The 16,815-nt window shown below is 40.7% G+C and overlaps 1 protein-coding gene across 2 annotated transcripts in view; it reads left to right on the plus strand.

Annotated features, from left to right (window-relative positions):
- The window catches only part of ptch1 (patched 1), a 50,738-nt gene that overhangs the window by 16,065 nt on the left and 17,858 nt on the right, over positions 1–16,815 (plus strand). For both annotated transcript variants that reach the window (XM_066643684.1, XM_066643686.1), the window contains exons 6-15: positions 514–712; positions 860–981; positions 1,106–1,253; positions 2,951–3,082; positions 4,147–4,302; positions 4,396–4,494; positions 8,228–8,353; positions 11,719–11,837; positions 13,063–13,543; positions 14,695–15,004. In XM_066643684.1, the coding sequence (XP_066499781.1) occupies positions 514–712; positions 860–981; positions 1,106–1,253; positions 2,951–3,082; positions 4,147–4,302; positions 4,396–4,494; positions 8,228–8,353; positions 11,719–11,837; positions 13,063–13,543; positions 14,695–15,004 (1,892 nt within the window). The remainder of the gene's footprint in view (positions 1–513; positions 713–859; positions 982–1,105; positions 1,254–2,950; positions 3,083–4,146; positions 4,303–4,395; positions 4,495–8,227; positions 8,354–11,718; positions 11,838–13,062; positions 13,544–14,694; positions 15,005–16,815) is intronic.

The following is a 16,815-nucleotide window of genomic DNA, read 5'->3' on the forward strand; positions in this document are numbered from 1 at the left end:
AAATCAGGGCAACATGAGGACTGAAAGGAAGAAGATGGCATAAGAATTACTGGAGGTCTGTGAAATGATTCAAAGGGCTCTTAGTTGTGGGGAGGTGGCAGGCCATAAGCTGGACCAGCAGCATGGTATAATTAGTGTGGATTTTCCTCAGATGGTTCGGCTGATTCCGTGCTGCAGGGCTGTCATTATGAAAGCAGTCTGAAACCCGATCTCTTCCTTAATGGTGCCACCACCCTATGAGGATAAAGCCCACCACAGAACATTCCATCAGTGGGTTTTGCTTAACTTTGGTTATTTAATTAATTTTCCTTATATTTATTTGTTCCGTTGAATGTGGCCTATGGTGTTCACTCCAAATGTGGTTGTGACTGAATTCATCTTCTCCACTAAAAACTTGGTTTTCATGAATGCTCTTAATCATATAATTTCCAGTATGTTGTTCATATGTCTGATGTGTTTGGGTAAAAATAAAGCCCACTTTGATTTAAAGGTAATTGTTTTGGGCTCTCACAGTGGTAGACCCCCTCTGCAGTGGATCAACTTTGACCCAATGGAGCTGATTGCTGATCTGAAGGCATGGTCCCACCTGTCAAACACTTGGGAGGAGATGCTGGAGAAGGCCGGTGTTGGACATGGCTACATGGATCGACCTTGCATTAACCCTGCAGACCCAGATTGTCCTTTATCTGCTCCCAACAAGAACTCTACACTGGTAATCCTTACAGATAACACATTCATTGAAACCTGTATGAAAACTCAACCTGGTGGTAGTGCAAATTATATATAACGTTGCCGGAAATTCTCATTTAATGAGTGCAGTTCTTGATTATGAGTAGTCATTTTTGCTTGTTTCTGCTAGCCATTGGACATTGCCCATGTCCTGACTGGTGGCTGCTATGGAGTCTCTAAAAGGTACATGCACTGGCAGGAGGAGCTCATCATTGGAGGGACCAAGAAGAATGACAGTGGCAGGCTTCTCAGGTAAGAACATATTGCATGGTCAGTGGAGCTGAGAGAATGGGCATAAAGTGGCAAAATATTTTAATTTCAGTGAATAGTTAGTGTTTGTTTTCTTCTATAAATGCAGCTTTGATTGTTCTCACAGTGCCCAGGCTCTGCAGACCATGTTCCAGCTCATGACACCCAAGCAGATGTATGAGCACTTGAAGGGCTATGATTTTGTCTCTCACATAAACTGGAATGTGGACAAAGCAGCTGCCATTCTGGAGGCCTGGCAGAGGAGGTACTCGGAGGTAAAATCTTGCTCTCACTTAATACCCTCTAAGTGATAGTTTAACTGAACTGTGCAACAAATTTCTTATGAAGACCTGGAGTGGGTTTGTGTAAAGCAGTTGTGGTGAAGTGTCAAATGATATTTGAATCTTATAAGAGACAGCTACAGTTTTGTTGTGAGTTTGAAGAGAACGTAATGGGGAACTATGGCCATCTGCTTTTTGTTCATGTAATCACATGTATTTCACTTGCATCTTCTATATAGATCAACACACTTTCGTGTGACATTGGAATGATTCTGACAAATTGTGACATTAATGTTTTTGGTAGCTTTCACCAGGCATGACTCCCCCACCTGGAACTAATATGCAAATAGCATTTTATTGGCCTACATCAAAGCCTGTCACAAAAAACTCTGTGATGCGACACACATACACACATACATATACAAGCCGTGTGTGAAGAAAGGCATTTCACCCAAGGTCCTAAGTAAAGTAAACATTCCAGTGTGTGTGTGTGTGTTTGTATCTCTCTCTCTCTCTCTCTCTCTCTCTCTCTCTCTCTCTCCCTCTCTCTATTTCTCTCTATCTACCATTTCCCCCTTTTGAAGGTTAAGACCCAGCTGTTTGGGGCTTCAAAAGGAAATCCAACCCCCCTTTTTCTCCTCCTTATTTAAACGGCCGAATTATGTGTGAACTTGAGGCGGTGCGTCTGTAAGGCCAGGACAGGTCACATTTACATCCTGCAGAGCATGGAGTCTGTGTTAAGATGTCCTTCTATAGGAAAAGAGCACATTGCAGCAAAGAGAGCACTGTCATTCTGCTGAATGTGTTCTTACAACATACATATGCCCTGTAAATGAGTATCATTTTATAGAGTTATTTTTAGATGAGGTGACTAATTATTTAAGTGGGTGAATAGCTAAAGTGTATGCTTCTATAGTTCAATGTGTGTCCTACAAAAGCACCATAACAGAGGAACCCCACAGAAGACTTCTTGGGGTTGGTGGCCCCAACAGTGTCTGTGTGTAAGAGTTAACAGTATGTGTAATGTGGGCCTGTCTGGAACACATTAACCCGCACTGTGCTCAATCTCTTTCACAGCTGCTGTTTCATTGGTCGTTTGTGTGTGACATCATCTGGTCAATGTTGTTTTGGCCCTGACCTCTGCTTGGCATAGGGTTACCCCTCATTGTTTTTGTGAGTGTGTGAATGCCTGAGCACTGGTGCATTTGTTTGTGTGTGTGTGGTTGGTAGAGCTTACACTTATATGTGGTTTGCTGTAAAGCATTTATTAAGGTGGAACCAAGGCTGCAGTTTAGATTCTTATAAAGCATCTAAAGCAATAAAAAGTCATATATTCTTACATATACTTTTCTTTCCTAATCAAATAACATATATATTTTAAAGTGAAGGTATGTACACATTCTCTAAATGCAATAAACCATGTTTTAATGCTTAGTGTCTTCTATGTATGGGGAAAATTTGTGTAATGTTTTTGGCATGTTTTTTTACTATTATTTTTCCAGAATTTCAGAAACAAATATTTACCATATTTAAGTTAGCAGAGTATATGTTATGTAAATTAAAGTGTATGTCTGTGACTTAATATATAACAACCTCAGTGATATTGGAATTTGTTTGTAGTCATTACATTTTTCAAGATGATATGAAACTGAAGACAGATTTTAAGTCTCTCACTGTAATTTTGTGTTCAGGTTGTCCAGCAGAGTGTGTCCATCAACTCTTCTCAGAAAGTGCTGACATTTACCACCACCACTCTTGAGGACATCCTTAAATCCTTCTCCAGCGTCAGTGGCATCCGGATCGCCAGTGGCTACTTACTTATGGTATATATACACACACACTGCTCCCGTTTTTTTTTTTCCATCCATCCATCCATTATCTGTAACCGCTTATCCAATTTAGGGTCGCGGGGGGTCCAGAGCCTACCTGGAATCATCGGGCACAAGGCGGGAATACACCCTGGAGGGGACGCCAGTCCTTCACAGGGCAACACAGACACACACACATTCACTCACACACTCACACCTACGGACACTGTCGAGTCGCCAATCCACCTGCAACGTGTGTTTTTGGACTGTGGGAGGAAACCGGAGCACCCGGAGGAAACCCACGCAGACACGTGGAGAACACACCAACTCTTCACAGACAGTCACCCGGAGCGGGAATCGAACCCACAACCTCCAGGCCCCTGGAGCTGTGTGACTGCGACACTACCTGCTGCACCACCGTGCCGCCGTTTTTTTTTTTCCCCAAACAAAAAAATTGAATAATAGTCCCCATTTTATTCAGTATTTGATCATTTGCGCACGAGAGATGTCCTTCACTCTGTGTAGAAATTTCATGATTATTGTACAAATAGACTCCAACATTACAAATATTTTTTGTTACATTAACACAACAAGAACATTTCAAACAACAACAATAGTTTTACATTAGCCGCCTGAAGAATCAGAGTCGTAGGCATGACATGAAACTAGAGTTGACGTAGCAGTATAAAGATTAATTAATTTATATAACCATTACATTTTGAATGTTAATATGTTTACATTCAGTATAACATTTATATTTTAATTTATGTTATACCTCATTAAGGGCATAATGTAAAGCACTCTGTAATTGTTTTATTTTATTTAAATGTATTTCATAAAATTTTCTGGCTATTCTGAAATAAAACGTTTTTTGTTGCCTGTTACCCACTGCTGCATAAACAGGATATCCAATCAAATATTTGTGTTTATAATATTTCTGAAAATAATTTCATATCATACTAAAATAAGCAAATGTATTTGAATCAAGGAGGCATTTTGAAATTGGTTTATTTCCCAAAGAACTATAACCATCCGTGTATATACTAATGCATGTATTCCTGTCTGTGGCTTCTGTACAGCTTGCCTATGCGTGTCTGACCATGCTGCGCTGGGACTGCGCTAAGTCCCAGGGGGCAGTGGGGCTGGCTGGAGTGCTGTTGGTCACTCTGTCTGTCGCAGCTGGACTGGGCCTCTGCTCTCTCATCGGCATCTCCTTCAATGCTGCTACTACTCAGGTATCATGTAAACAGTGTTTCTGTGTAAAGTATATAAGTTAACGATTTTTTTCAAAAATTGAACAAATTGACATTTTTTGTGTCTATGTGAAGGTTCTACCTTTCCTTGCCCTTGGTGTGGGAGTGGATGACGTCTTTCTCCTTGCTCATGCCTTTAGTGAAACTGGCCAGAACAAGAGAATTCCATTTGAGGTGAGTAACCCTTTTCTTTTTAGCCCCTTTCACACATGCACTTGGTAAATTCCCAAATATTTACCAGTAATTTATCATTGACTGTGGTTGTGTACATGGCTACTTCAGGGCAAAAGAAATGCAGCAAGGCTTCAAAGCAAAGAGTTTTTAGTTTTTGTGACAGGCTAAATGTGTGGAAATGTGTTTCTGTGCATCATTGTTAAATGAAGGTGTTATTGGCTGTTAATGCTGAGTAAAAGAACTGTATATATGAATGATGCAAAGCCTGAAGATTGTGGGTGAATGTATCCTTGAAATTTCCTGGATTTTAAGTGTGAAAATAGCTTTTCTCTGTCCCCCTCCCCCCTTTGTTCCCTCTCAGACCCTCATAGTCCCCAGAAAACAAACAGCATAAATAAAGGTTCAGATCTCTCTCTCTATCTCAAATGGTTTCACTGTTCATTGTACACAACTTTTGGACCACAGATTGTGTTGAGACAACAGCTGCTGGAGGAGAAGGCTGGGTTGATATCTTGCAGGAGGGGCTGTATCAAAGGCTCTACAGTGCCTTGCCCTTATGCTTTCCCTCACGTAAAGGAATGTGTGCGTACCTGCCCTAGCCTGTGAGGTTCAACAACATTTCCCCACACTCAGCTTTGATGCGCGGCAGCATCACAGAGAAAAACCCCTGGGGGCTAGTGGGGGCCACTAAGAGAAGTGTGTGACTGTACAAGAGCCTGAGGGTGGGAACAAGAGGATGGTGTTGATGACAAAACCCACAGTTGTGTGAAGATATCCATGTGTGTGCATATGACTGTGTCATGCCATATCTTGTTCTTTGAGGGTCCTTTTTAAAAATAGGGAAAATCAGATGAATGCAATTTTCCAAAACTTGACTGTTGTCTGAGATTCCCCCAGTAATTTTTGCACTGTAGCTATGAAGCTAATGTGGCAAACCAGTTAAGGTCATACCCCAACCAATAACACTGCGCAAACTGTATGCTGTAATCATCACATGCTTAATACAAAACATATTTATATAAGCTGGGGTCGATGGTTGACCCACTTGCGCCTTCATAAGGCTTTGATTAGTTGGCTCTCTGGGTTTTTTATTTGGATCGCTGAAGATCACAGCACTGTAACAACTCTCGTGTTGAAGTCTGCAGCCATGCTTCTGGTTACTGTGCTTGGTACGACAAATGGAAATGGTACAGTTGGCAAATTCTGATTAAACTTAATATACCACTAAGTTAAACAACGGGGCAAACAGCTTTACTTGCCTCCATCAGCATGTATTTTGGGCCTTTTGTCAAAGAATTATATTCTACCTCTCCTTCTCAGTATTCCCACCCATAATGATGCTCAAACACCTTCCCTGATATCACACAGGTGTTTCACTCAAAAATATTGAAGGGAAGCATGTTTATAATATTATTACTAATTTACAGACTTGAAAAATGCTTCTACTACTTCAGCATATTTATATAGAGAAATGGATGTTATACAGAGTCATAAAAATGTAATCCTCTTTTGCAGTACAGGAATATTGTATACATTAAATAATATTAATTATAATTTTAATATTCATTTATTTTATAGTTTATTATTATTATATGTAATTTTTGGCTGATCTTTTCCTTTTAATGACTTAATACAACGTTTCCTGTCAGCATACTGTTTTTTATTTTTTTTTATTATTTTTTTTTATTTTGGTGTAGTAATACATGTCATAATACATTGAAACTATTTTAAACTTAGATAATACCATATTTTTCATAGTTTTTAAAGGAGAAAATACTTTCAAATATGGGTTTCTGTGGTTGCTTGCACAGCCACTGATTCAAAAGGCATTCTTAACACTCTGTTTGTAGTGTGCCTCTGATAAAGTTTGTAGGGCCGTGTGGCCCTAACACGCCGACCTATCTCTGTATCCCATGAATCGAGACACCCTACCCCTAGGCAAAATGGGGTATGGAAGAAGTGTAAGGGAGATGGGATTGAAAAGGCCTTAGTCATCATCGTGCTAATTTTTAGTATTGTGATTAAAATCAATTGTTTAGTTTTTAATGAATTCCATATCTTCAACCCCAACAGAATTCTAACTGTAAATGCTTTTCCAAATTGTATCTTTAAGGAAGGCTTGTTTTTCAGATAATTAGAAATCAGTATGAATTTTTAATTGATTATTATCAGATTAGTATACAAGTCATGCAAAACTAGAGTATAATAAATTTAAAAAAGGACTAGAATGGGTTAAATCAAACAGTTTTCCTATGTGTGTGCATGTGTTTGTTAGAGAGTGAGAGAGATTGAGTTAGAGAGGTGTTCAGGTTGCTTTGGTGGTAAGGGGGGGTCGGGGAGTCGGGGGATGTTGAGGCATGTATTTGCTTGTGTTTGTGTGTCATTGCACAGTGCGGGGTGCTTTTTTGTGCAAAAAGTAAACATTACCCTGGTGGGGGAGCAGGCAGAGCCGTCTTGACTTAAAGCATTCTGTGTGGTCCTGCACGTTCTCAGAGCTTCACACACAGTCCTCACTGCCTTGCTTCCACCTCCCCCCTTCATCGCTCCACACACATACTTACTTTTCTCTGTGACTTTACTTTTTTTTCCTTCCTACGACATTCTACCCCCCATTCTGTGTGTGTGTGTGTGTGTGTGTGTGTGTGTGTGTGTATGGAGGTGGAGTTTGGAACAGTTTCTTATCCTTCTCAACACTCTGAATGGCTTTGAAATGAAGAGGGAGAGCTTACCCTAACAAGACAATGAGCCAATCATGTTTTGGTGGCCCCAAACGGCTTTATTTAAAAGGATATCTCCTGCCTTTGATGGAAAATATTTCTGTGTGAGTGAGGGATAAGGAGAGGGAGGGGAAATCAGCCTTTTTTTTTTCTTTCCCTTTTTTTTTTAAAACTCTCCTTCAGAGAAAGCCACATAATAGTGGATTAGAAAGGAAAGCTTTTCATCAGGAGTTCAGCTCATTAAGTTGTCATGGCAGATTCAGTGATTGCAAGCTCCCTTGCTTGGAAATAGCAGCTACACAGCTTTCACAAGTTGGGTCCTAAACAGAGAAAGATAAAGCAGTATCCCTTTGGTGCACTGCAAGTAGATAATATGCTTTTGATAGAGCGAGGGTTGTTTATGAAGGAAGGGTGGTAAATCGTGTTTTTTGCAAGAGTACTGATGCTCAACATGTTTTGGCATTTAAAGAGATCCAGATTACTCTACTGTCACTATTGTATTGCTCATTTCAGTACAATCTATATATGTGTAATCTGTAAATATGCCAAGCAAATGTCATGAGGCATTTTATAACAGTTGATACAACCGGCTACACACCTTTGTGCACAAGCTCATTATTTAGAGTGTCTCTCTAAATATAGAAATACATTTATTTGGGTCAGGTTAAGTGCATAATTATTTCACGTAATAATACATTTCTTGATTTTAATGTGCCAAAATTTATGATATAGAGCCTTCACTCTAGACATACTATAATGCACTGATGCACTAACCCCCACACCCACCACCACCCATTGATTTCAAATTTCATTTGAATTCAGCTGAAGTTTATTAAACTTTAACTGCCGGAAACATTTGAGAAAAGAGATGCAAATGATAAAATATGCTGTTTTTTAAAAAACATGTTAGATTTAACATTAAAATAATCAAAAGTGGTTTCTCTGCAGAGGAAAGGCACATCACTTGTGTTAAGTGTGAGCTCAGGTTTGACACATTATGCCTTTGTCCACTACAGGACCGAACAGGCGAGTGTTTGAAGAGAACTGGGGCCAGTGTTGCTTTGACGTCCATCAGTAACATCACAGCATTCTTCATGGCTGCCCTTATCCCTATCCCAGCACTGCGGGCCTTCTCCCTACAGGTATGTGTAGTGTATATACAGTATAGTATACAAAATCATGGACAACCTCAGATGACAATTTCTATGTAGGGAACAAATGTGAGTTCTTTACGTTTCTATATCCCTGTTAGCCTTGTGCATTCTTGTGTGTGTGTGTGTGTGTGTGTGTGTGTGTGTGTGTACAGGGGTGCTTGTAATTGTGGAGCTGTCCACACAGCCTTCATTGGCTGCAGATTTCTCCTGGTGACTTTTATTGATTTCATTCATCAAACTGAGCGTGTGATTTGCTGAGGCTTGGTGTTGCCCGCAACCCCCCACTGAGTCTGATTAGTGGTACAGCCCCTGTGTGTCCAGATAGCCGCCTGAGTGCACGTAACTAAATCCCAGATGGGGGTGGCACTCTGTGGCATCTGTGTGGGAGGTTGTTAGAGGCTGGGGGCTTGGCAGGGGTTTGGAGGGTGTGAGTGTGTGTGCACGCACATGCTTTCAAACAGCTGTGCTTGATTTGTGTGAGGCTGGCCATGGAAGTGGGGCAGGATCTGAGCTGAGCAGGGGAGCTGCCCACAACCCGTTACTGAATTGGTCTGAGGTGAAGCTGTCCTGTCCCAAAGCAGCTGGAAACTACATGGCCACATACCAACTAGAGGCTGTCATGTTTATTCAGATATAGTGTATTTAAATAAGATGTATTTAGGTGAAATAACCTTATTTTCAGTCTACACAGCAGGTCAGCAGGAGTCCTTCTGAGCAATAGCTCTGTCAAAAAGCACACAAACCTGCTAAAAATTGATACTGGAACCTGGGAAAAAAAGCTGACAATAAATGAACAGTTTACTGAATACCAAGCTAATTGTGTTTTCAAGTGGTAGTACACCTGTTGTGAAGTTTGTTCTTTGTGCTCAAGATGAAAATGGTTTTAAATCACTTTGAAATCTTTGAATTGTTTGTTTACCTCCTGTTGATCAAACTGTTTGAATGTTTCACTGTTGTGTAGTTCAAAGTAAAGGCATGCATAGCATTTTATTATTTAAATTTTTTTATCATTAAATTATTTTTAAGTAGATTTGTTCTAGATATTTTATTGTAGATATTTTCAGTTTTATTAGACTATTATCTTCTGTTTGTCCAAAAATAATAGGGCCATTTTCAGCTGGGAATTTTCAGTGCCAGTTTATGATAATGTGGGTTATGAAGACCAAATGACTGGGGAAAGAACTGCTTGTGCCTATTGTGGTTGAATTGATTTCTTGGCCCTTTCGTTGAATTTCCTTTGGTGTATGTGTATGTGAGCTTCTGTGCACTGCTTTGTAATATGTGTGTTCTGGCAACACCAAATACAAAATTTTTAATAGACACACACACAGAGTAAATCTGTTATTAGCATCTGTGGATAGATGGTTCGCGCAATGTCTGTCAAACTTCACACTATTTATGCCTGCAACGCAGTCCAACTGGCATCAATTCGGCAGCACACACACAAACACAGCTTTCGCTGTGTCCAAACCTCTGAAAAAAAGATTTCCCATTCTTACTAGAATCCTGGAATTCAAAATGTTTCCCCTCCACTTCACCTGCATCCTGGACAGAAACCAGGAAATCAGCACATAACATATAAGAATGCACTGTTTTTAGAAATGTTCACCAGCATGCATGTACGTGTTCACTTCTATGATGGCCCTGGAGTCAAAACAGTGGTCTCTATCTCCCTACAGTATTTTCCTCTCTCTCTGTTTCCCTCCACTGAAGCACAGGGTGATAGCTCTATGTCATTCTCACCATGCAGTCTCTTCCTTATCTGTTTCCTACTGTGCAGATAGGCCAGAGATAAGACAGAGTCAGGGCCACACTATCGATTTGTGGTGACTTCATCCAGGAGTGAGACAAAGAGTTCACATGACTTGGCTTGTTGGAGATGCCTCTAGACCATTCATCCTGATCAATACTGACTACACACAAATTTGACTATTTGTTTGCACAAGGAAGGAAGAATTTCTGTTATTGTTATTAAGCTGTTGAGCACCATCCAGTTCACTAACGATATGATTAGATTTGATTGTGCTCAATCTCTGTACTGCATTTTATAAGCTAGTGTTAACGCCTTTGCAGAGGAGTAGAGGCTTTAGAAATTGACTATAGCGAAATGAATAGCCTTGTTCTTAGAGGAGCGGTTGTACAAGCAATGTCCACATATGTTTGGAGGAGCTTAAAAACCAAAGCAAATCTGAGTGTAATTGTAATTAAATGTAGTATAAATGTAGTGCAATGAAAAATGAGTTAGCAATTAAAGGATAATCCACATATGCAGCAATCTGTGGCTTAGTAAGTGTGTGTGTGTGTGTCTGTGTGTTTGAGAGCCTCACAGAGCCTCTTCTGTCGAGCTGTTTTCCTGCAGACAAACTCACTCTTTATACTCTGTCTCTTTCTGGATCCCTTCATTAGTCACTTAGCCACTCTCTTTTTCATCGTAAAACAGACATGTTCTTCACACGTTAGTTCAGTGTTAGACGACCACAGCTGAAGAAGACATATGATTTGCTACTGATGTATGTCATGGGGAAGCTGAATGAGAGATGAGTAAGGCACTGAGTATTGTGTGTGTGTGTGTGTGTGTGTGTGTGTGTGTGTGTGTGTCTGTGTGCGTGTGTGGCTGGGAGGTGTGTGGTGAAATGCAGGCCTCTCTCAGCACCTTCAGGCTGTGCTGGGCCACTGCACTCGCTGGGTGGTCTGGCAGCCAAACACAAAGTCAGTCTCCACCCAGGAACAAAAAACAACAAAAAAAAAAAAAACCCACAAGCTAACCAGACCAGGCATGCTACAGTCTGCCTTTTCCCTTTCCCTTAGCCAATCTCTCTCTCTCTCTCTCTCTCTTTCTCTCTCTCTCTCTCTCTCTCTCTCTCTCCCTCTTCTTTTCTTTTCTTTTGATTGTATCATTTTACATTCATTTGGCCACTCTCCATTTCTTTGTTTGTTTATAGAGAAGAAATAATTTAAAATAATACATATTTTTGCACAATATATCTAAATGCTGGGTTTGCCTGTGGATCTTTCAAGGCTGTGGGATCTTATCTGAAGGTGCACTTCAGGGCTCAGTGCAATATTTCATTGTCTCAGCCTTATTAGTCGATTGTTTTCATTTCAAATGAAAGAAATATCACCTGAAGAGTTCCAAAGGGAGCCTTGCTAGTTTGAATGTTGTGTTTATTTGTGTATAGTTTTTACTTTAGAGCAAGACAGTTGTTTTGACAGAATTTGTTCAGTCAGTGTGGTTTTGGCATGGACTGCAATCCAGATGTTGTGTTTTTTTTTTTTTTTGTTTTTTTTTTTTGGGTTGATGTTAGTGTGTATGCATCTAACACTGTGTGTGTGTGTGTGTGTGTCTCTCTCAGGCTGCTGTTGTTGTGGTGTTTAACTTTGCCATGGTGCTGCTCATCTTCCCTGCTATACTAAGCATGGACCTGTACCGAAGGGAATACCGGCGCTTCGACATCTTCTGCTGCTTTGTCAGGTGACTCACATACCTACACACATTCAGAAACCACTGTGACTTTCATGCCATCTCTTCATTAATCTCTCATTGCTGTGAGACATTGTGGCATTGCTTGGAAATGCTCATTGGCTCCAGCTGCAGGAGCTTCATTCAAACCGCATGCTTTAAATTAGAGCATGTTTTATTGTGAGTAGTCAAAAGTCTCAGTTTCAGTGATGCACTGAGTATGAAATCAAATAATACTCTCTACATTATATGTTCTTTAATCATATTTCGTGTCTTTTTTTTTTTTTTTTTCATTTCAATTATACCATAAGTCTGAAAAATAATGTTTGGTCTTTAAAATAATATTAGGTTGGTAATCATACTTTGAAGTCTGTGCCATCCCTTGTTTTAATCATTGTTTTGCATCTTTATTTGCCATATATTTGCTTGAAGTGTGTGTGTGTGTGGGTTATTTTACGGGTTATTGCTTCATGCTGTTTCAAAGTGTTGTAATCTTCAGTGTGTGTATGTGTGCGTGTGGTTATCTATGTCTGGGGCCCTCACGTAGGGCACGCTGTTGGCTGCTTCTTCATGCTGCTTTAACATGAGAGAGAGAGAGAGAGAGAGAGAGAGACTCTCAAGCTTATGCACACACTGTACTCTCCGTCATGGTCCCATACTCGTTCAGGAAATTGAACCTGAAGCCTCAACTTTCACCATGGCTGAAACACTTGCCTCCCAGTCAGTAATATTAGTTAGTTTCTGCCTTTTAATTGCTCCTGACTTGCATTTGATTGACGTTAGTTTTACAGAAATTTGCACGGATGCTCAGAAATACAAATGGGAAACATTTAACCTATGGATAAACATAGGTTAAACAAAAGGTGTTTTATACAAAATGTAGATAAACCCCAGGTTCTCTTTTAATCGTTTAAACCTTAAATGCAAAGTTTAGATCTATGCACTTATTTAGTCACCCAGTAAAACACAAATTCAGATTAAGTATGTCCCAGGATGCTTAGAAACTGAATGACATTTTTTATCACAGTAAATTTTGATTCATAAATACGAATGCCATAAAAGCTGTTCTTATGTTTACCAGAACATAAAATATGAAATAATCGCAGTGGGTTCAAATAACTGCTGTCAGGTGATTTGTTTTTTGAATATAATTGTCAGGTGAAAGACAAGTTCCTTATTCAGACACAACATTGTTATAAATTACTAGTTTTTTGACCCAGCCTTGCTCTCTCTGCAGTCCGTGTGCTAACCGTGTGATTCAGCTGGAACCACAGTCAGTGTACGGAGACCCATCAAGTGAGACAGGTCACTACAGCCCTCCTCCATCTTACAGCAGCCACGGCTTCTCCCAGCAGACACAGATCACCATGCAGTCCACAGTGCAGCTACGCACCGAATACGACCCACGCACACAAGCCTATTACACTACAGCTGAGCCCCGCTCACGCATTTCTGTCCAACCCTTCCCACCGACCACCACCAATGTCAACCACAACAACAACAACAACAACAACAGCAGCTGGGCCAGCACTGGAGCTGGGAGCACACGAGGAAACCCATCGGCCGACACAGCATCCTGCAGGAGCACAGAGGGTGCCAGCTCCACCCGGGACCTCTTGTCTCACAGCGGGGAGACAGCACCGGACTGTGCCCGCTGGACCTTCGCCTCCTTCGCTGAGAAACACTACGCACCTTTCCTGCTGCAGCCAACTACCAAGGTAAGGGTGTTGGGATGGGACATGTGCTACTTTCCACATGATAGTGTGAACCTTGTGAGTCTGAGTTTATTATTATCAGTTATTCTGGAACACTGACTAGTTGCATTCTTGATGCACATCAGTTGAGGGCATAGTGAGTATGATCAACCACTGATAACCTAATAATGAGCTGATTGAGAAAAAATATCTTTGGTGTTAAAATGTTTCTGTTTTGATATAGGCCTGCAGCCATAACATTATAACCATCTCCTTGTTTCTATACTCACTGTCCTTAGCTCCACTGACCATATAGTAACACTTAGTAGTTCTAAACTTACTGTTAGACCTTCTGTTGCTCTGCATAATTGGTTTGCCCCCCTTTCGCCCTGTTCTTCAATGCTCAGCTCCCAGTGGAGCTGCTTTCTGTGCTGCAGGGAGAGTAACGTGGTGGTGGTGTGTTAGTGTATGTTGCAGTAGTACGAGTGATAGAGACATAGAACAGTTCAGAAGTGGGCATAATATTGCTTATCAATGTATATTGAGGTACAGCTTGATGTAGTTATAATACTTGCTAAAGCTCATGATTCACATGATTCACTTTCCATCCCAGCACAGAACAATTAAGGTAGCATTGGATATTGATATGACTCCTGTTGACTTGTTGTGCCTTATGGTTTGAATGACTTACTGGAGGAAAGAAATGAATAACAATTTATATTTACATTTGTTTCTGATTAATTACATTAACTGGTTACAGTGATTTAGAGAAATAATCATTCATTTCAGGCCTAGTCTTCAGCAACCTCCAAATACATCCATACTTCCCAGGTTCAGGTGCTAGAGTAGACCAAAAAATGCAGTATAATATCTGAACAGAAGAAAAATGTGGATTGGCAGGGGGTTACCTTGGCAGTTACTAGGTATGAACAAACTAAGGGTCAGCTTGTTTGCCAGGTTGGATCTAATGCAGAGAGAGAGAGAGAAAGAGAGAGAAATGAATGGAAAGCAGCTGAAGTTCTTAGCGCTTGTGCAACTGTTCTCATCTGAGTCAGACCAAAAACCGCAAACACCTTCAGAGTCAGAGGGCCAGTCATAAAGGCGCGGTGAGAGCCACAACTCTGATTACAGCCAAATCCTGACTCATCCATCTGCATGTGTGTGTGTGGTCCCAGGCAGTGGTGATCGTCCTCTTCTTGGCCTTGCTTGGTGTCAGTATGTATGGGACCACTTGCGTGCGGGACGGACTGGAGCTGACTGACATTGTGCCACGTGAGACATCCGAGTACGATTTTCTGGGCGCACAGTTCCAGTACTTTTCCTTCTACAACATGTACGTGGTGACACAGCAAGCCGACTATCCCCAGGCCCAAACACTGCTCTACGAGATGCACCAGCGCTTTGGAACCGTCAAGTATGTCCTTCGCGAGGACAATGGCCAGCTGCCCCAAATGTGGCTTCACTACTTCCGGGACTGGCTGCAAGGTAACACACGGTCAATATAGATTTTACAATATTGCTGTTGAATAGTAATGATAATAATAATAATTTCTCTCATAAAATAAGTAAATGACTCATACACCAATAGAGAAGTGTACTCCTTGGTTTAAGCAAACTTGTCGCTGCTTTCTGCGTAACATGTATTCACAGTATACAGTAAGGTCCAAAAGTCTGAAACCTGTATTAAAATCAGTTTCTTTTTAATTAATTTAAATATTAAAAGTAAATGAAGATATATTCAAAATTGTCTATTATATCTTGGATAATATTTAAATGTAGCATACCATGGTTGTATCCTTTTTGGTCCAGTTTCAGAGCTGTTTAGACATCTGCCATTTGGATATTTTTTTACTCATCAGAAGCCCTTGCATAAACTTGAATTGTCTGTCATAGCCCCAGTGAATGCTGTCATTAAAACAAAATTCATTTTAAAATATAGGAATACTCTACCCTTTACAGAAACTGATATTAGGATAAAGCTACATTAAAAATAAAATCGGAAATTTGTTCACTGCTTATTTCAGATTTTTGACCCCACTGTCTATGTATTTGATTTTTTTTTTTCTATCAGGTGGGTCTTTCAATACGTTGCTGGGTTAATTGTATCACTGTAGTACACAACTGAGGTCAGTCACTGTGTAAAAGCCTTAGGGTCTTCCATTAATTTTGTGTAAGATAACTGACAGCCCAGGCCTCAGACATTCTCTCATTCTGTGTGCGCACATGTGGGTCTCCTTCAGTCTGCCACCATTAGCTCATCTGTTTTTCACAAATATCATTCATCCTCTGAAGCCTTAAAGCCATAACACATTTAATCATTTCCCAAGATGGTAAGATTCCAGAGAGAGGAAAAGTGAGTGATAGTGTGAAAGGGAAGGGGAAGTGAGAGCGACAGTGAAAAAGAGGGAACTATCAATTAAGGAGAAAGGAAAATGGCAGGAATTGAGGAGAGCAGAGAGCCAGGTATTGAGGGGGGAAAGTGGGTGAAGAAAGGACAACAGAGTGAGTGAGAGAGAGATGGAGAGATAGAGGGCATGTTTCTACAGCTGCTGTGCTTTTTGAAAATTCTTAAAGCCACTGAGTGACTGGCTTTTGGAATTCCAGGTAATCCTAGGTGGGACATATTCAAAGTCAATCCCCATTCTATTTTCTTTTCTTTATTCCCTTTTTCTGTAAAGGCCCGTGAGTCAGTGTGTTTACAATAATAGCGGACCTGCCTGTATAAAACCTAGTCTGTTTGCTCAGAGCTTAACTGAAATCTCACCTTTTAGCTTCATTGCTCATAAATTCAAACATTATTCATGGTTTTGACTCCTCTGAAGTATTTGATCTGAGCCCAATGTTTCCACTGAGTGTATGGGCGATAGCTGCATTCATGTATATCTGCATGTGTGTGCTGTGTGAAGGCTGTTCCAGATAGGGTGGAGAGAGCTGTCTTTAATATTGTGGTTTGAAATTGCTCGACAAATTTTACACAGACAGTGAGGCGAGGGAGAGAACGAAAACAATGTGTCCCAGAAACGGGCCACTGGCAAACTGGGGAGAGAAGGAGGGGGCTGGGAAAAGAACATGAGAAAGAGGGAGTATGGTAGGAAGGAGTGAGGAAAAGGTAAATTGAGGTAGAAATAAGATCAGATAGATCAGAGCAAGTCCTCCAAAGCTTTACTCAAAGAACAAGTGAAGTGCAAAATCTATGGGCAGTCACACAGTGTCACTTAACTCCCTGCACACCCTTCCTGCTTTATTCCTCCTCAAGCTTGACAAGGCAGCAGGTTTCACCTAGAAAGACAATTTGA

Source organism: Hoplias malabaricus, chromosome 14 (genome assembly GCF_029633855.1).
Source record: "Hoplias malabaricus isolate fHopMal1 chromosome 14, fHopMal1.hap1, whole genome shotgun sequence".
Classification (NCBI taxonomy): Eukaryota; Metazoa; Chordata; class Actinopteri; order Characiformes; family Erythrinidae; genus Hoplias; species Hoplias malabaricus.